The sequence below is a fragment of the Salmo trutta genome, chromosome 20 (assembly GCF_901001165.1).
Source record: "Salmo trutta chromosome 20, fSalTru1.1, whole genome shotgun sequence".
NCBI classification, from domain to species: Eukaryota; Metazoa; Chordata; class Actinopteri; order Salmoniformes; family Salmonidae; genus Salmo; species Salmo trutta.
In genome coordinates, this window is record NC_042976.1 from 41,505,849 (window position 1) to 41,530,727 (window position 24,879).

At 40.7% G+C, this 24,879-nt stretch overlaps 2 protein-coding genes across 2 annotated transcripts in view; both read left to right on the top strand.

Annotated features, from left to right (window-relative positions):
• Positions 1-14,632, top strand: part of LOC115156084 (activin receptor type-1C) — a 31,706-nt gene extending 17,074 nt beyond the window's left edge. The window contains exons 3-9 of the mRNA XM_029703360.1: positions 5,374-5,625; positions 5,937-6,167; positions 6,468-6,635; positions 9,503-9,659; positions 11,110-11,234; positions 11,682-11,812; positions 12,281-14,632. Of these exons, the coding sequence (XP_029559220.1) occupies positions 5,374-5,625; positions 5,937-6,167; positions 6,468-6,635; positions 9,503-9,659; positions 11,110-11,234; positions 11,682-11,812; positions 12,281-12,406 (1,190 nt within the window). The 3' untranslated portion in view covers positions 12,407-14,632. The remainder of the gene's footprint in view (positions 1-5,373; positions 5,626-5,936; positions 6,168-6,467; positions 6,636-9,502; positions 9,660-11,109; positions 11,235-11,681; positions 11,813-12,280) is intronic.
• A 4,986-nt stretch (positions 14,633-19,618) lies between these two features.
• On the top strand, positions 19,619-24,309 carry LOC115156085 (cytohesin-interacting protein). Its single transcript, XM_029703361.1, has 8 exons — positions 19,619-20,317; positions 20,796-20,845; positions 20,972-21,026; positions 21,163-21,265; positions 21,653-21,746; positions 21,971-22,037; positions 22,650-22,716; positions 22,953-24,309. Exons 1-8 carry the CDS (start codon positions 20,135-20,137, stop codon positions 23,399-23,401), a joined length of 1,068 nt encoding a protein of 355 aa, XP_029559221.1. The 5' UTR covers positions 19,619-20,134; the 3' UTR covers positions 23,402-24,309.
• The last annotated feature ends 570 nt before the right edge of the window (positions 24,310-24,879 follow it).

Below are 24,879 nucleotides of genomic sequence, written 5' to 3' on the forward strand. Positions count from 1 at the left end.
TGTGAAAACTGAGTTTAAATGAATTTGGCTAAGGTGTATGTAAACTTCCGACTTCAACTGTATATAGCAAGAGATTAGCTATAAACATAGCGTGAGTTAAAGCCGACCCACACATAAAGCAAGAAATAAGCTATAAATGTGTGTCAGGTAGAATGCCCTGCCTCTTCATGGTCAAGCAGTTTACACTGTTGGCTTAATTATTTAAAAAAGCTACAGCCATTCATGTCTCCTCTCCTTCATTCAGATAGTGTGTGTGTGTGTGTGAGACAAAAACTGATACTGGGTCCGTGATAATCTTTACTATTTTACAGTATTGCACAGTGCTTACTGCAAACAGTATATTCAGAGCGGCTTGTTATAATCCAATCGTTGCAGCAGGCTCAACCGATACCCCGCCCATTTCTTTACAGACAGAAGAACTAGCCAATAGTTGTTTATAGCACACAGCACTTCACACTGAATGAAAGGCACATGCGTGCTGGCAGCTGAAAATCACGATCATGGATAATTACAAAACATACTTGTGTAAAAATCGTATTCGGAGAATTCCCCATATCCGTTACTACTGTGTACTCATTTTGTCCGAATCCTCGGCACTCCCCTACTGTACATGTAAATAGGGCTGAAAAGTGACTGGTCGCAGGAATATATACTGTAAATACTGTGCCTTCAAAGTATTCACACCCCTTGACATTTTCCACATTTTGTAGCGTTACGAAGTGGGTTTCAAATGGATTTAATTGTATTTTTTTGTCAACAATCTACACAAAATACTCTAATGTCAAAGTGTATGAAAAATTCAAACATTTGTGAAAAAGAAAACACTAAAATACAGTATCTTGATAAGTAATCAACCCCCTGAGTCAATACATGTTAGAATCACATTTGGCAGCGATTCCAGCTGTGCGTCTTTCTTGGTAAGTCTGTAAGAGCTTTCCACACCTGGATTGTTCAACATTTGCCCATTTTTTTATTTTTTATTATCTTCAAAATTCTTCAAGCTCTGTCAAATTGGTTATTGATCATTGCTAGACAACCATTTTCAGGCTTTGCCATACATTTTCAAGCAGATTTAAGTAAAAGCTGTAACTGGGCCACTCAGGAACATTCACTGTCTTCTTGGTTAGCAACTCCAGTGTATATTTAGCCTTGTGTTTTAGGTCATTGTCCTGCTGAAAGGTGAATTAATCTCCCAGTGTCTGGTGGAAAGCAGACAAACTGGTTTACCTCTAGGATTTTGCCTGTGCGTAGCTCCATATAATGTATTTGTTATCCTGGAAAACCCCCCAGTCCTTAATGATTACAAGCATACCCCTAACATGATGTAGCCACCACTATGCTTGAAAATATGGAGAGTGGTACTCAGTAATGTTTTGTATTGGATTTATCCCAAACATAACACCTTGTATTCAGGACAAAATGTTAATTGCTTTGCCACATTTTTGCAGTAGTACTCTAGTGCCATGTTGCAAACAGGATGCATGTTTTGGAATATTTGTATTCTGTATAGGCCTCCTCATTTTCACTCTGTCAATTAGGTTATTATTGTGTAGTAACTACGTTATTGATTCATCCAAAGTTTTCTCCTACCACAGCCATTTAAACTCTAACTGTTTTAAAGTCACCATTGGCCTCATGGTGAAATCCCTGAGGGGTTAATTTCCTCACTAGCAACTGAGTTAGGAAGGACGCCTGCATCTTTTGTAGTGACTCTGTGTATTGATACACCATACAAAGTGTAATTAATAACTTCACCATGCTCAAAAGTGAAATGATCTCCCAATAAGTAGATGCCCTTCTTTGCGTATCATTGGAAACCTCCCTGGTCTTTGTGGTTGAATTTGTTTGAAATTCGGTGTATGTTGTAGACCCTATTTTATTTGTTGTGCCCACCATCGGTTGAGACACTGCATGCTCTTGAATACAGGGTGGGTGTCATGTTTTGTTTGATTTAATGTACTAAAATGTGAATAACATTTTAATTTCAACTTTCAAATAGTACCACGAAGATGGAGGTCAACACATCAGCCACTGTTGATTTGAGTGAGAATATATATTGTTTTAAATTAAACTGTCAATCTTCCATAGGAAACCTTTTGAAATCATAGAAATATAGATGATAGAATCGACATTCCCATTCAAGTTTAAATGAAACAGAGGGTGGACCGGTGGCCATCTTTCTGGTAGTAATTAGGGGTTCACAGAGAAGTTATGAACCTATTGTTATCCTTAGATTATAATTGGCACACAGAAACTAGATGCCTATGAGTTACTTGGTAAAAAAGAGTGGCACCGATTGGCCAATAGGTGGCGCTTGTATAAGCAGTCTCTCTTAAACCCTCATATCTGCCCGTGTAACCTAGAGACTTGAAACTATGTATGTAGGTGCGGAAGAAATTTGCATCAAGAACCCGTAACGTCTATCAGGATAGATTTTCCTCCATCTTGGACATTTTGGAAAACCTTAGAAAAACATCTTCTCAAAAACCATAGGACCAAATGGCACCAAATTCTGAATGTAGACCCATGATACGTATTAACTTAGTTTGGGTAAAAAGATGGCTGACTTATCTACAAATCAAAAATATGATTTTTATGTGTCCATTTAAATCCACTCCACAGTGGCGTATCAACTTGAAACTTATCATCGCTATCATGGACATCCCTAAGATGAACCACGCTGAATTTGATATTTATGTAAAAAAACAAAAACAAAGCAGGGAAACTATTAACACATTCTTTGCATATGTAACGCTAAGGCTGAAAATCACCTGCAATCATCTTCTCCTGTACCATACGTCAGATTCACCACATATTTTGTATTCAGACTCACTAGATCAGTGTTTAATGGTTTTGAGATTTGTTTTTGCTGCATTCAAATATGGCCGCACTGTACCTAATAGATGCACATATGCTAATGAAAAAATGTATACTTAAAAAATATTTCATGAACCATCAATCAGATTGACTCAATTATACTGAAAAATATATATAAACGCAACTTGCAACAATTTCAAAAATGTTCATGAGTTACAGTTCATATAAGGAAATCAGTGAATTGAAATAAATTCATTAGGTCCTGATCTATAGATTTCACATAACTGAGCAGGGGTGCAGCCATGGGTGGGCCTTGGAGGGCATAGGTCCACCTACTTGGCAGCCAGCCCCCCCCTCCCTCCCCCCAGATGATCCCGCAGGTGAAGAAGCCGGATGTGGAGGTCCTGGGCTGGCGTGGTCTGTGGTTGTGAGGCTGGTTGGACGTACTGCCAAATTCTCTAAAACGACATTGGAGGCAGCTTATGGTAGTGAAATCAACATTCAATTCTCTGGGAACAGCTCTGGTGGACATTTCTGCAATCAGCATGCCAATTGCACACTCCCTCAATGCTGGAGAATGTGTGGCATTGTGTTGTGTAACAAAACTGCACATTTTTAAAGTGTCCTTTTTATTGTCCCCAGCACAAGGTGCACCTGTATAATGACATGCTGTTTAATCAGCTTCTTGATATGCCACACCTGTCAGGTGGATGGATTATCTTGGCAAAGGAGAAATACTCACTAACAGGAACGTAAACAAATGTGTGCACAACATTTGAGAGAAATAATATTTTGTGCGTATGGAACATTTCAGGGACTTTTCATTTCAGCTCATGAAACATGGGACACTTTACATGTTCCATTCATATTTTGGTTCAGTGTAATTAGCCTCTAATGAATTTGAGAAGGATTAGTTGCTGCATTCAAAGTGGGCCACGCTATACACCACTAGATGGCACCATATCACACCAGGGATATAAGAACTGAACCGATGGACATGGGGACAAGAAATTTGGTATGTAAACCTTATGTATATGTCCTTAGAAGCTGTGTGAATATAAATTCGCTGCAACCTTAGCTGCACCAGACCAGTTGGTGGCACTATAGATTTAATTGGCACCAGTGGCACCATAGGATACTATAGCAATAACTATAGATCAAGTAGACTGTCTCATGCAAATTAATGTTAGATTAAAATTATGCAGATGAACAATGTGAAACATTTTGAAAATAACACTGAAATATTTCCTAAATCTTATCATAAACCATTAGTCAAATTGACCACAGAATTGGTATATAAACTCAATACATTATAAGTAATGATTTGAACAATGATTACCTGCTAGACTAAACTTCACTAGACTTTACTTCACTAGCGTCATCCTTGTGGTATTGCGAGATAAACATGGTAATGCTTCCGCTGATTGTAAATAAAGGGAGGAAGCGCCTACATGCTAGAGTTTGTCCTTTCTGTCATCCTGTGAATCCTGTTCATTGCTGCCCACAGCTATATTTAGAAGTTAACATTTACATTTAATTTATATTTCAATAGTGTACCGGCTAAATTGCAGTGGTCTGAACTTGTGATAAGTTTGTTCTACCGATGACGGGCACAACACGGACACCACAGATGATGTAAAATAGGTTCTTCGCTACAACATGCGCGTTTACACTTTTTTTCGTAAAAAAAGATTTTTTTGTCGATAAATTATACAACTGTTTGATAACCCTGTTTTGTAAGCTTTCAAATGGTATAAAACTCAACCGTTTTTCAGTGATGACGACATGGGTGTGGTATGCAAAATGGTTCAACTTCGAGCGCCTCTATTTTGGCATTCAGGTCATTTGCATTGACCCATTTTTGCACTGACTCGATGCACACTCACTGGACTCTGCCCACACACTCAGACATACTTACGCTGACACTCCAACAGACAAACGCGCACACACACACACACTGCTGCTACTCTGTTTATTATCTGTCCTGATTGCCTAATACATTTGAACCCTTACCTACATGTACGTATTACCTCAACTACCTTGTATCCCTGCAGATTGACTCGGTACTGGTACTCCTTGTATATAGCCTCCTTTTCTATTGTGTTACTGTTTTCTATTTGCTCATTTTCTTACATTTGAAAAAGAGCTCGTAAGCATTTCAGGGTAGAGTCTACACCTGTTGGATTCTGCGCATTTCACAAATACAATTTAATTTGTTTTGGTAGAGATTTCAGCTTCACATTTTGATCACAAGCTGCAACAGCATGTAACGACTACATTATTGGCAGTAATGGGTTAATTACTAGTGGTTGGAAATCACCACTAGAGGGCATGGGAATAATGAGAAGTATTAGCCTATGTATGATTTGGGTTCAGGAAGTCTTTTTTTTATCCCTAATGTAAAAATCCCCATCCACCTTTTTAAATCTTATATAACACATGTGTGGGCCATTGCACATTCATCTACTGATCAAGTCTTGTTATTGCATAAGACCCTCTGTTTCTTACATAGTGTGTAGTGTACTTAGAGTATGTTGCTGTGTCTGTGTTGTGTAGGCTATGTAGAGAGGCCTTCGGAGGAGGCCGGCTGGGGCAGGCTGGAGCTGGCAGCAGTCATCCTGGTGCCCTCTACCCTGCTATGTGTGAGCATCCTGCTGGGTGTGTGCGTGGTGCAGGGCCAGCCCTGTGCCTACAACCGGGCCCACAAGAATGACGTGGAGGAGCCCCTGGACGACCAAAGTCTTATGTCCCCCGATAAGTGTCTTAAAGACCTCATCTACGATATGAGCACCTCCGGCTCAGGCTCCGGTAAGAGAGAGTCTATACGTGTATGGTTCAATGTACAGTCATAGAAACATAATCACTAGAATGGGTGTCCCCCATCAAGTCAATGGGTCGCTAATGGGGATTTCTATTTAGGCATGCACCAGAGGAGAGCAGGTAATGGTGCTCTGATAGATTGGACCTCATCACGAATTTAGCATTTTAAATCAATTTGATGTTTTAATATTGAAAATTGGGCAGCAAGTGAGAGTAACAACACACTGAGTTCAGAGTTTATAATTGGATTATGTTCCTGACAGAGCATTTGTAACAGATTTTTTTTTTTTGTTTTACAGGGCTACCACTGCTAGTACAACGGACAATAGCTCGGACCATCGTGCTGCAGGAGACCATTGGGAAGGGCCGCTTCGGGGAGGTGTGGCGAGGGAAGTGGCGAGGGGAGGACGTTGCGGTGAAGATCTTCTCATCCCGTGACGAGAGGTCCTGGTTCAGAGAGGCAGAGATCTATCAGACCATCATGCTCCGACACGAGAGTATCCTGGGATTCATTGCAGCTGATAACAAAGGAACTTATTGACATATTTGGTCCAAATGGCACCCTATTCCCTATATAGTGCACTACTTTTCACCAGAGCCCTATATACTATATAGGGAATAGGGTGCCATTTGGGAGGCATCCTTGATATAACTGCCCTTGATATGCTATTTTGACTATGTAGCGACTTAAGCAGGAAAAGCTCCTGGCCCTAACTACATTTCATGTCATGTACATTGTTTTAATGTGTGACTAGAAGCGCTCTCAAGTATGACTGTACACGTACACTAACCCTAGGTGTGTGACCATGCCCTTTTGCTGTCTTCTGCAGATAACGGCTCTTGGACCCAGCTGTGGCTGGTGACAGAGTACCACGAGCACGGCTCCCTGTTCGACTACCTGAACAGGTACACAGTGTCTGTGGACGGCATGATCGTTCTGGCCTTGTCCATCGCCAGCGGCCTGGCACACCTCCACATGGAGATCATTGGCACGCAGGGTGAGGTGTTGGCACCGCACATCCTTTCAGCCTAGATCTTTAACTTCCTGTAATGGGAATTTAAGACGACTATCATTTTTAGATTCAGAGTGATTGATATAATGTAGAATATTTAGAGTCTTATTTGTAGTGTGGTATAGGCTTCAATAACAATAGAAAACCTGTGTATCTGGCAGTCTAGTTTTGGACTGATGCCATTCCCACTTTAGATATTCTATTGAACATCCCACAGGATTGACATGTATTCTTGTAGTGGAAATAATGATTCACCAAAGGTCAGAACTATAATTACAGGGACTTGGCGAGGGCCTCCTTTTTTATAACAGAACAACCATAGAAAATCCTCTTTCTAATCTTAGAAAAGCTACTTTCCAAAGCACACTTCTTTATGTTGCTAGTTACTTGCTGATGTGAGCTTGTTGCATTCACAACGATAGCCTTATTTCTATGCAAATTGTTTCTTCTGAATTCTTTTTTTTTCTGTCACGTTTGCACAGTACTACTGTTAATCTATTGTTAGCATCTATTTTGCAAGGGCTATATAACAGTTACAACAAACATCTACCCATGTTAGCAAGTTATTGAATAGACATTAAATATAACCAGGGTTGGGGAGTAACAGATTACATGTACATGTAGTCCGTTACATGTAAGGGATTACAAAAAACTGGTAACTGTAAATATTGTAATCAGATTACAGATACTTTTGAAAAACTAGATTACTTTGAGGATTACTTCGCAGATTACTTCGCGGATTACTTTTAAATTCGGTAAGGATGTTTGCGAAAAAAAATCTTTGACACTTCTCTGTTTTCTCAATGACATTCAAATCAGCATTGAAAGAAGGTCCAAGTTTAAATTTGTTCCATCCTGAGTGAGTCTGACCACAAGTCAGAGACCACTGTGATGACACACCAAATGTGTTTGATGGATCGTGGGAAAAGCGCAGGAATAGGCTTTTGTAGGCTACAGTCCATGCTGTCTTCCAATGGTGCAACTGCTGTCGGCATCCAAAGATTATTCAACTTGAATAAACACTTGGAGGTAAGGATGACAGCAGTGGTGTAGTCTACGGCAATAAGTATATCACTTATTATTGATATCTACATAGTGCATTGATGTGAATCACACTGCTGCTCTCTCATTTAGCTATTTGCGCCTTATGGATTGTGGTTGTTGTGGATGGCTGTTCACAAATCTGAATGTGTATTTGAACCCAATAATGGTTGAATTCAAAAAGTTTAAGCTGCCTATCAATCATTGTTTTTGAAACCAGTGGACAGCCAGTGAAATATGTGCTCTTGCAACAGCTGCATAGTGTTGCATAGTGTGCATAGATCCCAGCCTATGGAATAAAAGTGGGGCTTTTACTACTCAATCTAATTCATGCTGATAAAAATCAATAATCCATAGGCCTAATGAACACATGCTCAAACTCACACACTTTTGATAGACTTAAAGGGGCAATCTGTAGTTGCTACATCCATTTTTGGACTTATAAATGATATATACATTACCAGTCAAAAGTTTGGACACACTCATTCCAGGTTTTTTCTTTATGTGAAGACATCAAAATGATGAAACAGTACATATGGAATCATGTAGTAACCAAAAAGTGTTAAACAAATCAAAATATATTAAATATAATATTCAAGGTAGCCACCCTTTGCCTTGATGACAGCTTCGCATACTCTTGGCATTCTCTCAACCAACTTCATGAGGAATGCTTTTCCAACGGTTCCCACATATGCTGAGCACTTATTGGCTGTTTTTCCATCACTCTGCGGTCCAACTCAACCCAAACATCCCAATTGGGTTGAGGTCTGTGGAGGCCAGGTCATCTGATGTAGCACTCCATCACTCTCCTTCTTGGTCAAATAGCCCTTACACAGCCTGGAGGTGTGTTGGGTGATTGTCCTGTTGAAAAACAAATGATAGTCCCACTAAGTGCAAACCAGATGGGATGGTGTATTGCTGCAGAATGCTGTGGTAGCCATGCTGTTTAAGTGTGCCTTGAATTCTAAATAAATCCCAGACAGTGTCACCATCAAAGCATAATCACATTATGGATGGTCAGTCCTTGCATCCATAGCTCCGACTATTAATCTGAGAGTGGTTACATTTCTCCAGGCCCATCCCTCAGCTTTTTACCAAAACAGGGACGACCATTTTGTTATTGTTTCATCTGTGGATTTGCCCTTTTTAAACAGCTGTACATTATCAAGATATCAAATTGTCACCAACAAATATGTAAACAATAGGCCTATAGCATATGGCATTCGTTTTTTCACATGAAAATAGCACTATTCTTGAAGATCAAGGGGTATAACATTTATTGGAATGACTGAAATTCTGATAGACTTTGGTTTTTAATGTAAAGATATAATGTAATCGTATTATTATATGTAGTAGAAAGTGATGGGTTAGAAGAAGCCTACATAAACCAACCCATAAAGTAAAATTTAACATCCGTATATGGCCAGCTATGTAAACTTTAACATTGATTTATCCTGCAATAAATGTTGTTCAATTGGTAATATAAATGTTTGTCTTCTTCTAATGCCTCTTAAGGGGAAAGTCATCTAAAAGTAACTGAATGTAATCAGATTATATTACTGAGTTTGGGTAATCCAAAAGTTACGTTACTGATTACAATTTTGGACAGATAACTAGTAACTGTAACAGGTTACATTTAGAAAGTAACCTACCCAACCCTGAATAACTATGTTGTAGTGTGTGCATCCATTCTTAGCACTAGACATGTATTTTGCAAGGGCTATACAACAGTGACAATAAACCCATGTATCACTTTAGCAAGTTATTGAAATTACATGTAATAAAACTATGAGTTGTGATGTGTTTTACAGGGAAACCTGCCATTGCCCACAGAGACATGAAGTCTAAAAACATTCTGGTGAAGAAGAATGGGACGGCTGTCATAGCAGACCTCGGATTGGCTGTGAAACACGACTCCAGTACCAACATCATTGATATACCGTCCAATCACAGAGTAGGAACAAAGAGGTAACTAGGCAGCTTTTAACTGAGAGAAAAGAGCATGGGCATGTCTATTGGCCACTTTGATGGACCTTTTTCAATTATTAGTATTTAATCTTTTTATATCCTTTTAGAGAGATGGAGGGAGCAGTATTGGCTGACGATCAGGAAGGTCTCACATTGACTTTGAGTGTGTCCAAAATGCCACAGCGCTAGTCAGAAATGGCGCACTAGGGAATAGGGTGCCATTTGCGACGCATCCAAGTCTTTTACATCTCCCTTGCCCTCGTTTGTTTATGAAATTGATGGCTAGCCGACAGGTATCCTCTTCCACGTGCTACCTTCATCATTCAGAGCTCCTGTTTTTAGGACACCGTGTGCTGTTAACTGTTAATATAGTGATGGGACCGCTGCTCACACAGAGCCCTGTCTTCTGTCTATATAATAATAATAACATGTCTGTGTGCCTGCTGCCTGTCTGCAGGGTGGGAAATTAACTTTTTGGTCCAGCAGCCACTGGTGGAACATTCTTTTACTTGCCTAAATATGTTTTTCTCCATAATTACACCACAAATCACCCCCCCCCCCCCCCCAAAAAAATGTATTACTACTAAGAAGTAATGGGTTATATTTCTTAATTTCATAACATTTTTGTGACCTGCGTCTTTTAAGCAATGTATGTTTAAAATGAATCATTTCGATCCAATAATAAAAACGGGTAAACAGTTCTACAACTGAACATCAAGAATCAACAAAGTGCCTGCCCTGCCACAAAACGCTGAGTGATACAGCTTATTTATTATTATAGTTCAGGGCTCAATGCTGACATTTTTTACAAGAAGTACATGATGTTCTCATAAGTAGAAATGTAGAAGCACAAAAATAAATCAAGGAGAGCAATGACTAAAGGTTAATGAATAAACGTTTTTGGGAGTGATCCATCCTCAATCAAGCACAGTCACTAGGTGAGACAAAAATGTTCAGCTGGCCCTTTAAGGGACCAGCTGTGGCAACTAAGGCACTCGCTTGTCAGTGATGGAAAAAAAATCTCAGACTGCGATGTCTTCCTAGCAGCGGGCAGTTGCAGCAAACTCAAACTAACTTTGATAAACAACCTAGCATGTGAACAGAACGATCTAACTGTCCAAGAAACACAACGACAAAGTCACACTTTTAGTAGCCTTTCTTGTCAGTTCGACAAACCACTACATGTGGGCTTTGGATGGGGGAAAAAACAGTTCCCAAATGCTCTGTGTGACCACCCGCCAACATGGCTGGTGAAATATAGCTATAGTACATTCTTACCCGCCGATGACAAACTATGCTCTCATTTGGCGGGTGGATGGTGATAATTTCCAACCCTGCCTGTCTGTGTATCTCTGCCAGGACATTGAGTGCCTTCAGATGCATCAGTGTTGACTCACTCACCCTAATACCCCGTTGGTTAGTAGTTAACGAGTTCTTCCTCCCTCGGCAGGTACATGGCTCCAGAACTGCTGGATGACACGATCAATATTGGCAGCTTTGAGTCATTCAAGCGGGCAGATATATACTCCCTGGGCCTTGTATTCTGGGAACTGGCACGGAGGTGTTCCATCAGGGGTACGTCTTTTTAAACTCTTAGTACAAAAGCAACCGGAAGCAAATACAATGGAAGGCTACTAGAAATGACAGTATTTAAAGCTGAAGCTAATATTGTATTCCCTGTATGCACTATAGGGTGCCATTTTGGGACACCTTCAAGTTATTTAATTCTTAGTACAAAAGCAACATTAAGCAAATGAAATGGAAGTCGGGAAGTCTGGTCTGTTCAGCTAATGCACTCAGAGAAATGACATTGGAGTAGTGATTGATGCAGTTATTGGTTTATTGGGTAGGCGATGCATATACTTTATTCAGTGATTCATCATTTAATGAATATTAATGAGTCATTAATTTTACCACTGATATTAAGTAAACACAATTTCTCACATTGCCATGGAACTGATGAAGGATGGTACATTTGTGCCAGGGAAATGAAGAAATGTGCTCGTTTTTCTCCCCACACAGGACTTCAAGAAGATTTTCAGTTGCCTTACTATGATATGGTGCCTTCAGATCCTTCTGTGGAGGACATGAGAAAGATAGTCTGTGACCAGAAACTGAGACCTAACATTCCCAACCAGTGGCAGAGCTGTGAGGTGAGATACATTTTTTTTGGGCTGTGATAGGGTTGAAACTTTCCCAGGTTTTCCAGAAACCCCGGTTGGAAGATTCCTGGAATCGGTAGGGAATAAGCAGGAACTCTGTGAATCCTCAGAACGGGAAGCCTCGGAATTTTTGGACAAATTTTACAACCCTTGACTTAAAAAAATTAAATGTAGCTTCCAGTATATTGCCATAGGGCCGACTGAAGTCAGATTGGGAATACAATATACTTATTGTATGTTAGCTTGGTTAGCATTTAGAATTGTACCTCTGTAAATTGAACTGCTGTTTTTGAGGAAGGTTTTACTTGCAATGACTGATATGGGGTTGTCTAACCTACCATATTTGAATGCACTTACTGTAATTCTAAGTTGCTCTGCTCTGGACAAGAGTGTCTGCTAAATAGCCAAAATGTACCTTTTTGACCTGTTGATTGAACATGATCCTTCTTGATTCACCAGGCACTGCGGGTGATAGGCAAGCTGATGCGTGAGTGCTGGTATGCCAATGCTGCAGCTCGCCTCACCGCGCTGAGGGTCAAGAAAACTGTCTCTCAGGTGACTGTACTCAAGGACATCAAAGATTAGCTAGCCCACTGGCTGGCGCACCTGAACGTCCTGTCATTGGTCTGGAGCAAAGCATCCTCAAGACCACACTGAAACAGGAAACGCTCAGCTGGGTCGTATTAATTAGAAACCAAAACAGAAGAGAATGGGGAGGGACTACCTAAACCTATCCAATAAGACATTCTCATTACAAAATGTTTTGTTGTGGTTAGTAAATGTAGGTTTTAGCACGATGTTCCAAATGCCTGTATCGCAAGAATCAAGATTTTTGTTTTGTTTTATGAGCGTTCATGTCCGCATGTTCTCATGAAGTCTTTTTGGTCTCATCTCCTTCGCTCCTTCTGTGCTGTTTGCACCTTCCCACTTGCACACACACACACACCAAGCCTCTCCCCATGCCACTCACATCGAACATTAAAGATCACTTCTATTTGCATTTGAGGGTTGGTCCAAAAGAATTGGTCACATGGACACCCAAACACATTGAGACATTATTTTACTGTAACAGAGGAGAAGTTAGCTTTTCTAACGATACCCTTTTTATGTCTCGACTCCCAGACCGTCCTAAAACTGGAGTATCAATGAACATGATTGTGGAACATTTATGCACAGTTTCTGTCACACTGTGACAAAAATGCAGTACTTGGTACCAAGTACCGCTAGGAACATTTTATCCACATACTGTTAATGTGCTAGCTGTCTAGTCTGTGTTTTTATAAATGTGCAATGAGCATAAGAAGCATTTTATATAAGGTAGGCCACTTGATTCCAACATCTGAACAAAGTGGACAGGCTAGCATGCTGTTTAAACAGTTGGAGACGGACAGGAGCTTGTGTTCAGAACTGTTCTAGCTACCTTGCTAGCAAGCAAATAGATCCAAATTGGCTAGACTTTAAATGTAGAGATTAGCTGGCTACTCACTAGCATTTGGGCTTGTGCTTGAGAGAATGAGACCTGTTTTTAATTTTCTATAATGCCTGTTAAGACAAGTTGGTCATTATTAGTGCATGGTTCGGGTAAAAAAATAAAATAACAAAAAGGGCATTTTTATAGACAGACTTGAAAGCCAGATCAGTGATTATTGCAAACAAGCAGGTTAAATACTATTTGATAAAACAATGTAATTATTAGTGGGTGTTATGGTTGTGGAAGGCTTATACTTACCCATATGTATAACTTTAGAAGCCCTGAATTCATTTGATTATTCCTGACCATTTGAAATGCGGTGTATTGACCTTTAGTTGTGCAACAAAGCTTATTTAAAGAAAACATGAAGAAAAAAAAATCAAGATGTGAATCGGCCATAGGATCGGAAACATTTAGATGATTTTTAGGCCATATCGCCCAGTCCTACATGGTGTGCGCTAATGAATACGACCCAGCAGTGAGCACGCTCAGCTTGTGATGCCAAAAGAGCCTGCTGCTGTTCAGCAGGGAACACTCCTGTCCTGCGCTGCAGTGTGTGTGGCTGGAACTGGATCAACCAATCCAGAGGAACGGGACACGAAACTGACCTATCAGAAGAAGATGGATGATTTACAATGTACCGATTTCCTCTGCTACCTCAAGATGTTTTTAAGTGCCCAAAGCTTGAAGTTGCACATTGAACGCTTCGTGCCATATTATACTGTATGTAGTGCTAGGCAACATGCAAAATGACTGTAAATGTTACTGAGTAACGCACTCACTGCTATGCCTGATTTGTACAGGAAACACAAGGTCTATACCCATAAAGATAATTGTTACTTGAGAGCTCCTCCTCCCTCCCCCAACCTATTATATTTGTCATCTATATATATTTTTTTATATAAGACTTGAAAATAATGCCTATTTCAACTACACTATGTATTTAAGTCAAACATAGTCCAATATGTTGTATAATAAAATAGATCATTTTTAAAGGGGCAATCTGCAGGTTTAACAATAACAAAGCCGGCACCCCACCGCTGTTTTTGTCAACAGCTGAGAGATGGAGAAATGTAACTACTCTCCAATTCATAGACGGGTGTGGATGCAACGACTGATCATCCATGATATCAAAATGATAGTTTTCCACCATGTTTTGAGGCTGTACAATGCAAACGATTGCATTGTTTACAAACAATGGAGTAAAACAAGCTTGCATTTTCGGTTCTGATGTGGTACGACAGTCTTACTAAGCTCATGACAAAATGTATAAATGATGTTCTTCAAGAGTCAATGGGTATATATCATCAATTGAATAAAAGTTAAAAAACAACTACGTAGCAAACACAGATTCTCTTTTAAACACAACCGTACACAATGTATGACTTAGAAGTATTTTCCCTAACAACCGCATCTTCTCTGAGAAGCACAACTTTTGTGATATTACAGAAAAGAGAACTACACCAAACAAAAATGTACATGCCACAATTTCAAAGATTTTACTGAGTTAGAGTTCATAGTAGGAAATCAGTCAATTGAAATGAATAGATTCGGCCCTAATCTATGGATTTCCCATGACTGGGATAATATATATGCATCTGTTGGTCACAGATACCTTGGGGGAAAAAAGTAGGGGCGTGGATCAGAAAACGAGTCACTATCTGGTGTGACCACCATTTGCCTCATGCAGCGCGACACATTTCTTTCGAGTTGATCAGGAAACATGAGGTGATGGATGAAGGGCAAGACAATGGGCCTCAGGATCTCGTCACGGTATTTCTACATTCAAATTGCCATTGATGAAATGCAATTGTGTTTGTTGTCCTTAGCCTATGCCTGGCCATATCATAACCCCACCGAAACCATGGGGCACTCTGTTCACAACGTTGACATCAGGAAACCGCTCGCCCACACAATGCCATCTTCCCGGTACAGTTGAAACTGGGACTCATCTGTGAAGGGTACACATTTCCAGCCTGCCAGTGGCCATCGAAGATGAACATTTTCCCACTGAAGTCTGTTACGCCCCCGAAGTGCAGTCAGGTCAAGACCCTGGTGAGGACAAGGAGCACGCAGATGAGCTTCCCTGAGATGGTTCTGACAGTTTGTACAGAACATTCTTTCGTTGTGCAAACCCACAGTTTCATCAGCTGTCCGGGTGGCTGGTCTCAGACCATCCCGCAGGTGAAGAAGCCAGATGTGGAAGTCCTGGGCTGGCATGGTCTGTGGTTGTGAGGCCGGTTCAACATACTACCAAATTCTCTAAAATTACGTTGGAGGCGGCTTATAGTAGAGAAATTAACATTCAATTATCTGGGCACAGCTCTGGTGGACATTCCTGCAGTTAGCATGCCAATTGCAACGCTCCCTCAAAACTTGAGACATCTGTGGCGTTGTGTGACAAAACGGCACATTTTAGAGTGGCCTTTTGTTGCACCTGTGTAATGATCATGGTGTTTAATCAGCTTCTTGATATGCCACTCCTGTTAGGTGGATGGATTATCATGGCAAAGAAGAAACGCTCTCTAACAGGGATGTAAACAAATTTGTGCACAGAATTTGAGAGAAATATGCTTTTTTGTGCGTATGGGAACATTTCTGGGATCTTTTATTTCAGCTCATGAAACGTGGACCAACACCTTACATGTTCCATTGTGTTTTATATTTTTGTTCAGTATATTTAGATGTTTATGGAAACACTTATTTCATAGGGATATATTTATACTGTATATCCAAAGCCTTTAATTGAATGCTGCACGATGTAGAGACACTATGAAAGGCCAATGTGAAAATATATACATTTTGTACTTTATTTTTATATATTTTTTCATTTAGATCATTTTTTCATGCAGTACATTGTTGGTATAAGTTACTCAAGCAGTACACCCTTTACCCAAGATAATATACATGACTGAACATTTTCAAATTGTTCACATGAAGTAGTTTAACTAGAGCTCACGTGTTATCAACAAACACGGTCGCTTTTTATTGACATTTGTTAATCACCTGGAAAATGATGAGCCCCTTGTATGTTTTTCAGTCCAAAATGTGTTTTTAATTCATTGTTGGTTATCTACTAAAGAGGGATTTTACATTGAGTCGTCAGCACAGCCGTAAGTTTCAACAAGGACTGTGTTCAGGCTGCTCATGTGAACACTAATACCATTGTGATACCTGGCTTGAGAAACCCTTGCCATAACAGGCTTAGGAATGGAAATATTGTGTGGGTGTCTACTGTACACCACATGGTAGGCCTGGTGCTCTGTTTGTTTAGGCCTGAAGCATGTTCAATCAGAATTACAGCACAGACATGTTGCCAATGTACATATGTATTGTCTGTGGTGTCATTTGACTTAAAAACAAAGTCTCCAGTTCATTACAGAGATTGTTTTAAGACGAGTGCTGTTTAGAATAATACACTTTACTGATCCATATCCACCCTGGCTTTTAATGACTTGTATGTAGATTTACTCTTATTGTTGCTTATGCAACTAAGCTTTTTAACATGTTTTTGTTCTGTCTGTGTAGTGTTGTGGATGGGATGGTGGCAGTACAGTATCTATGAAGCATGGTCAATGTAGCCTCTGTAGTTGCTTCATGGGTGTAAATGACCGGTTCGCTGCTCTGCTGCACATATAACTGTATCATTTAGTCAATGTTACAATGACATTTTGTATGTAAAAACAATGATTTGTTTCACTCAATATCTGTGTAATTATTTTACAAATTATGTAACAACAGAAAAAACTCAAATATATATTGACATTGCAGTATTTAGTGCTCTGCCTGTATCCTGTGGACAAACAAATGTTATTTGTCTATGTTGGAATTCAGTCATGCTTTTGTCATGTGTGGAGGCCTACAGTCGAGTCAGTTTCTATGGCTGAGTTTACACAGGCATCCCAATACTGGTATTTTCTCCCACTAATTAGTCTTTTGACCAATCATATCAGATCTTTTCACATCGGCTGTTTTTCAGAGCTGATCTGATTGGTCAAAACACCAGTTAGTGAAAAAAATATCAGAATTGATTTGCTTCTGTTAAGACCATCAGTCATTCCAAAGAAAATATCATCGTTTTGTAATTCCCGTTCAAATATCTTTTTTGAAGATTGTGTATGACACGATTGTACGTTTTGCCTGCTCTGGGAATGTGATGTTACTTTTATAAAGAACGATTAATACTGGGAAATGTCATCCTCCAATCAATTAGCATCGTTCTTTCTGTTGACAAGAGTAACTAGTAACTGGGGGCGGCAGGTAGCCTAGTGGTTAGAGCGTTGGACTTGTAACCGAAATGTTGCTAGATCGAATCCCCGACCTGACGAGATAAAAATCTGTCGTTCTGCCCCTGAACAAAGCAGAACAACAATTTCACTGTTCATAGGCTGTCATTGTAAATAAGAATGTGTTCTTAACTGACATGCCTAGTTAAATAAACAACGATTTAGTGTTGTGAATTCAGATATGGGTCTCTTGTCAATATGATGTGTCTTTCCGTCTTATACTATTTATTATAAATACGTGACAACAGTGAATCAATAAACAACTTTTCATTGAACATGAGATTTTTCTGAGTAGTTTAATATTTCATCATGTTTACCAAATGTAATTCCCATGACAGATTATGATATAATCAGGGCATGATTTGATCTTCCTGAATGAGAGCATTTTCGTTAGTTTACCTCAAATGACAATTTATTGTGTATGCCATCTATTTTTCCCTGCAATGATTCATAATTGTACTGTGGTTCAGAAAGCACTACAGCATACTTAACAATTATAGAGATTTTTGTCCGTTAACTGGAGGAAATAAGCCATGCCACCTTGGCTGTTTGCAGCACTACTCAGATGAGTCAGGCGCTCCTGAATGTGCTGTGCTTGGGTTTAACTGACTCTCCATTCGATTCTACGGCACAGTGACTGAGAACATGGACAGTCATAACGTGTTCGTTTTAGATGTGGCTTTTTTTTTTAGACATTTCAGAACTCAGGCTTGGTTTTTCTCAATGGTGAAGTGACTTACTGAGAAAAGTGTTAACGTGCTCAAAATAATTGATTTGAATGTTCTGCAGAGTTGAGATAAAACGTTGTCATAAAACCCCGTCCAGTAGTACACACACTGTATAAGACTCCACTGCTCCAGTCTCACACTGAAGGGCAGGACAGGAGTGAATCTCCAACTAGGCAAGCCTATTTCAACAACTGACTGTAAACTTCCTACATTCAGATAATCGGTCAATTAATATCCCAGCAACTTAAAGCCGATCAGCGTCATCTAAAATTTGAAACATTAGTGAGGATATGTTGGGAGTTTTTTTTTAGTTTGTTCTACACATTTGTCTTGATGGTGAGGTATTGCAATATGTTAAGGGTGACAACCATTATAATTACATTTCTAATTGCAACTCATGGGATGCGTCGCAAATGGCACCCTATTTCTGACTGAGGCTGCGTTTAGACAGGCAGCTCAATTCTGATTGTTTTCCCCCCACTAATTGGAATTTTGACCAATCAGATCAGCTGTGACAAAGATCTGTAGTGAAAAGATCTGATGTGATTGGTCAAAAGAACAATAAGTGGAAAACAATATCAGAATTGGGCTGCCAGTGTAAACAGCCATAGTGCACTACTTTTGACCAGAGCCCTTTGGGCCCTGGTCAAAAGAAGTGCACTATATAGGGAATAGGGTGCCATTTGGGAAGATCTCCTTGTCTGTACACAGTGTTACAGTGGAGGGAGATTCTACTGGCCAGACAGTCCCGTGGGAGCTTGGTCGCTGGCACTGCTAAGGGCCACGCATGTTCAATGGGCCAGAGGGGAATGCAGTGAGGCAACACTGCTGTTCATTGGTCTGTTTCGTGAGGAGGGTATTACCAGGGGGTTCATATTGGGCCTGTCCCAAATGGAAACCTATTCCTTACATAATCCATTACTTTTGACCAGAGCCCGTCCATAGGGTGAACTTCATAGGGAATAGGGTTCCGTTTGGGATGGAGTTTTTTTTAGGTGTGGGACATTCTGATGTTCCTATTTGACTAATTCCTAATTCATTTGTTTTGTGTCCCAAACACAAAGTTCTGGGGTGCTTGAATGGATAAGTACTGTCTGTACGATCATAAAATACATATTGTTTATCTTGTAAAAAATACTTCTATCAAAGAACAATAGAAAAATTGTCAACACATCACATATCTGACATTGATTTTAGCCTTGACTGTTGGCCTGTGTGTGATTTCCTCTCGGATCAAACCCCGTCCGATGCCTTCTAGCCATTGACCCATGCTGTGTGTTTGTAAAGCAAGTCTCTAGCCCCGAGCGAAAGCCTGCTTTCGTCTGTCCTCACAAGACAAATCTCTTTGCTTGGCGGACCAGAGAGGCTCAGGTTGACTCCAACCCATTCAGAAAACAGAAAGTGGAGTGAGTGGAAGCAGGTGCTGATGCTAGTCTAGACCACAGAGGTGGCAGTTTTTCATGCATTGCTGATTTCTGACAGACCATAAATCAAATCGCACAGACGGCACAAAAAAAAGGGGGCTGTTTGAAAAGAGAGAGAAAAAAGTATGCCGATTTCCTTTTCCTGGCCACAGCAGAGCAGACAAACGGTACACAAAAAAAATAAAAAGAAGGGTGAAAAGAAAATAAGCAAAGGGCTGTGATCCGCTAACATAGGAGCATCATAATCGCATGGTGTGAATTTCCGCTTTAGCACATTTATTTTAAGCTGCACAGCAGTGGCAGGGACACACCACATATACAACACATGCAGAGTTACTCTACTGTACTAGCTGTACCAGAGCTACACTATGGCGCTGTGAAGAGAGAGTGAGCTCCACTCCACCATGCAATCCACCACGAACTTCAATGGGCTCCTGCGACAGGGCAACCAGGACAGTTACATTACGGAGGGCTCTCTGAGGAAGAAGAGTCATCTATGGTATCGGCGCTCTCTGAGGGGACACCATGACAAACCCAGTCAGAATGGGGGGACTACTCCCGGGACTCTGCCAAGAGGCTGGAAACAGGTAAGCGAGAAACCTCGGAGAGAAACAGGAAAGAGTTAACAGTTTCACTGTATATCAATTGTCATGTAAGCTATAAGTATTCTTAGAGGTCATTGATGTCAGTAGAGACGACATAAGACGGTTTCAGAGTGGCATCAGAGAGGTTTGCATTAACATGTACTGTACAACCACAACAAAACCGAGAACGTGCGATGACAAAAAGCCTTTTGACAAATACATTTTTTTTTTGGTTGACATAGGAGACAAACTAGTTCACTAGCAGGAAAAATACCTGGAAACGTAGTGTGATGTATATGTTTACGATGAAAATATGTCAAATTTCTTACCGAGAATATAAAGAGACTGGTGTCCATCTAGTCTATTTTGCATGGAATGAAATACATGTGCTGTGACCAGATTGAGAATAGCTATTTTCAACTGTTGTAATTCATAAAATATATACTGTACAAATATATGAAATATACATTTAACTTTCCAGTCCAACAGAACCCGCTCAAACTCCTTGGTGGATTACTCTGACCCTCAGAGGTAAATACAAGCCTTCTGTCATTTGTAATAACATTCACACTGTTAACACTATGATACATACAACGTCTGTGCTTTAATGACCCAAGTTAGGACAAGTCTGTAACCCCATTTCCCCTGAACATATAGGACTACTGTTATAATGCAAAAACAAGACAATGAGACGTTTGGATTTGAAATTCAGGTAAGACATTTCATCCGTTTTCAAATTCAATTCTGTTTAGAATTTATGAAGAAATCCGTTCTTCAACAACAACAAAAAAGTGCTTTAACCGCGTTGTCAGTCTTGCCGAGTGACCGTGTGACTCCTCTTGTTGTAGACATATGGTGTACAGCTGAAGAACAGCACTGCGGTGGAGATGTGCACATTTGTGTGCAAGGTGCAGGACGATAGCTCGGCTGAGAGTGCAGGCCTGACCACCGGTGAGACACCCACCCACTTCCTCTCCCTATGACCCAGACTCAGCTTCAACGCTGTGCAGTATGGTTTTCACACAGAGAGATGTCCTCGTTACACTCATTACAAAACACCTAACTTTCACATATAGAAACGGCCAACAAGTCGACGCCTAACTAATCACATTCTCTGTCTCTCTTTAGCTCTCCCACGCACATTTATTGTGGTCGACGTTTTTCGTACAATACCTTTACCGAGAAATAATAATAAAATGCTGATTTCGGGTCAGTCAAACTCCCAGCACCGCAGCCCGAGATTAAGATTGGTTGTTTGCGTGTTAACCCTTTGAACATATCTCCCACGCTCTCGCTTTCTCTCTTTCTATCTTCCTCTCGCTGTCGTTGTGCATGTAGGTGATGTTATCGTCACCATCAATGGGGTCAGCATTGAGGGCTTGAGCCATCAGCACATCGTTGACCTGATTCGAAAATCCACCAACTTTCTACAGTGAGTAAAACCAAGGGGTTACTGCCTGTAACTCCGAAGAATGTGAGAAAAACATTGGAACATAGAAGCATTTTTTATAAAACCTTGACATTGGCATTAACCTTGGTTTCAACCTTGGTATAGTATACTGAATAGCTTTCTCTAGGAAACATAAAGCTACTCTATTCTCTAGAAGGGTCAGTATTATCCGTGCTTGTGCTCATCTTGCCTCTGTGTAATCCCAGGATGGAGACGGTGTGTGGGACGGTGGTGAAGAGGATTGAACTGGAGAAGAAGATGAGCTTGCTCAAGGTGTGTCTCTCTTACAGGGCGGATGTTTGGCTTCAGTAACACGTCATAGTGGGAAATATGGGTGGTGTGCACTGTGCAGTACCACATAACCCCACCCCACAAAAAAAAGAGCACACATTACAAAACTATAGACCGGTTCCCCATAGCTATTAATAAATTGGGTTGTGCAAGCCCTGAAGGCTGATTGGCTGAAAGCCATGGTCTATCAGACCATATACACCACAGGTATAATAAAAACATTGCTTTTTACTGTTCTAATTACGTTGGTAACCAGTTTATAATAGCAATAAGGCACCTCAGGGGGTTGTGATATATGGCCAATATACTGTACCACACGTCTAAGGGCTGGATCCAGGCACTCCGCGTTGCGTCGTGCTTAAGAACAGCCCTTAGCCGTGGTATATTGGTCATATACCACACTCCTGGGCCTTACTGCTTAAGTATACTACACAATTCCATGCACAAATCCTAATGTAGATGAATTGGGTCACAGGGAAACACTATAATAAAGGCTATGTTAAGTACTGTATAGCTGACCTCAATCATGTCTAATGAATAGTGGAGTCAATCATGTTTAATTGGCATGTCATTCTATGTTTTTTGTCCACACAGCATACCCTGGGAGAGAAATGGGTGGAGTTGCAAGCGCTCACATTACAGGAAAAACGCCTTACGCGAGGTGAGGGGTTTTGCCCAGCTGTGAAACCACACAACTTCCTGTCTCATTAGCTGATGTGAAAATGACAAGTAAAACGCTGAGCTGCATTAACGAGCTTCGTTTACTGTCTTTGTGACGCATTAACTGAGAAGTAATTGATATAAAAAAAATGTCCTGTCAAATCAACCACATCCGTTACAGTGCACATGAATACTGCGTTTGTTGAAGTCAACTAACTGCCCTTCCCTTGTCTCCAGGTAACCTGAATGACAGTTCTCTACACCCCTCTATGGACTCCCTGATGTCTCTACTGTCTCCGTCTGGACACAGTGACCACTGTGGCCACCGTTTCTCCAGTGACAGTAGCTGCCGGAGTGGGATGACAGAGGACAGTGACCTGGCCAGTGTGTTTGGGGACCTGAGCTCTCCCAGCCCCTGCAATGTGGCCAGTCCAGATGATAGCTGCTTCTTCTCCACAGACTTCCCCCAGGAAATGCCCAGGGCCCCGGCCAGCCTCAGCCGTCCCCGCAGCGATAGCCTGGCTGGCAGCAGTGGCTCCCTCGCCTCCCCTTCTTGGGACCCCTCCAGAGCCTCCTCCTCCCTGTTCGGGACACTCCCCAGGAAGGCTAGGAGAGCCAGCGTCCGGAAACACATCCTGAAGTTCATCCCTGGATTCAACCACTCAGTGGAGGAGGAGGACACCTGACCTGAGCAATGAACGAACACTACAGTAGGTCTGTGTCTGATGTGATGTTCAATACAAACATTTCCTGCTGAGACTGAAGCATTGCCAATATGGACACCGTGCCCCTGGCTCAGGAGTAGCCACTCAATTAACATTATTGGGATGAGAAGCATTAGGAGGTAAAGAGAAATCTCCCTTTGTCAAAGGCCTTCGGTTATCTATAGATACTGTATACGCGATGGACTGCTTATGTGGCTGTCTGGCTGTTGCACAATTTCCATAATGAGAAAACAGCATTAATCCTTATAACGGTAACAATTATTTGGAATATAGAACACGGGAACTCCATGTGTGGGCAGACATGGCAACAAAGATTGTGCTTGCCATTTCTAAAAATGTTATCATTGTATGTAGGGTGATAACTATGCATGAAAAGCCATGATTTCCCTCAATTCAATATTTTGCTTGTATATAACTTGAGAAGTGTTATGCTTTGCATATTTGATACATTTGATTTTAATTTCACCTTTATTTAACCAGGTACATACATGCAATGAAAGAATTTACCAGCAACAGTTTGTCACCTAAAAAAGTGTGAGGTCTTAACCAGGTAGCTAACTTCATAGTTCAAAACAGGATGTGGGCAGAGAAGGAGCTACTTTCGTACCCATACCCAAGTTTCAGGTTATCTACAACTTACTTTCAGTCTTGATAGTTATACTACAAATAAGAACCGCCTTTGCTCTAATTCATGGTATTTTAACAGAGTGCCGTGGAATGTTACTCGACTGTTTTGAATGTATGCTTGATGTGTGCCATTTGCTGCTTTCATTGAGATTCAAAAAGACGTGTTTGAAATTCCCTGAAGACAAGTGACTAAAGGTTTACACAAATAAAAGTGTATAGTGACAGTTTAGGAACCAACTATTTACATATTCTCTCTCTCTCTTACTGCTTTCTATTATTTAAGTACATCTCTGTGAGAGTGAAAAAAATAACTGGTGAACAACCACTAGATGGCATTAAATGCTTAGGACTTTGAATTATATCGGAAGATATGGTACAATGCCACACTGTAAAAGGAGAATGAGGTTCACAATATCTTGCCAAATGTGATGCCAGTGGGGTTCTGAAGTGGGGCGGCAGGTATCCTGGTGGTTAAGAGCGGTGGACTAGTAACCAGAAGGTTTCTGGTTCGAATTCCCAAGCTGACTAGGTGAAACATCTTTCATTGTGCCCTTGAGCAAGGCACTGAACCCTATTTGCTCCTGTAAGTTGCTGTTGATAAGTGTGTCTGAGATATAAGTAGGACAGTTAAAGGAAATGTACATATACTGTTGACCTACGCCAGAAGATTGGAATCCCAAAGCACAACATTGGGGCACTCAGGGGACTCGTCTGAAGGTAACCCCTAGTAACAAATAAGGGGTTAAATATGGAGAAAAAAAAGTTACACACAAAGTTACACACACACACACTTCCTGAGCTTTCTTATATTT

Bases quoted from the DNA above. Each gene is read 5' to 3' on its own strand.
- LOC115156085 (XM_029703361.1), top strand. From the start codon at position 20,135: ATGCAATCCACCACGAACTTCAATGGGCTCCTGCGACAGGGCAACCAG. The intron at 20,318-20,795 runs GTAAGCGAGAAA...TTAACTTTCCAG, and splicing joins TGCCAAGAGGCTGGAAACAG to TCCAACAGAACCCGCTCAAA. The intron at 21,266-21,652 runs GTGAGACACCCA...TTGTGCATGTAG, and splicing joins GAGTGCAGGCCTGACCACCG to GTGATGTTATCGTCACCATC.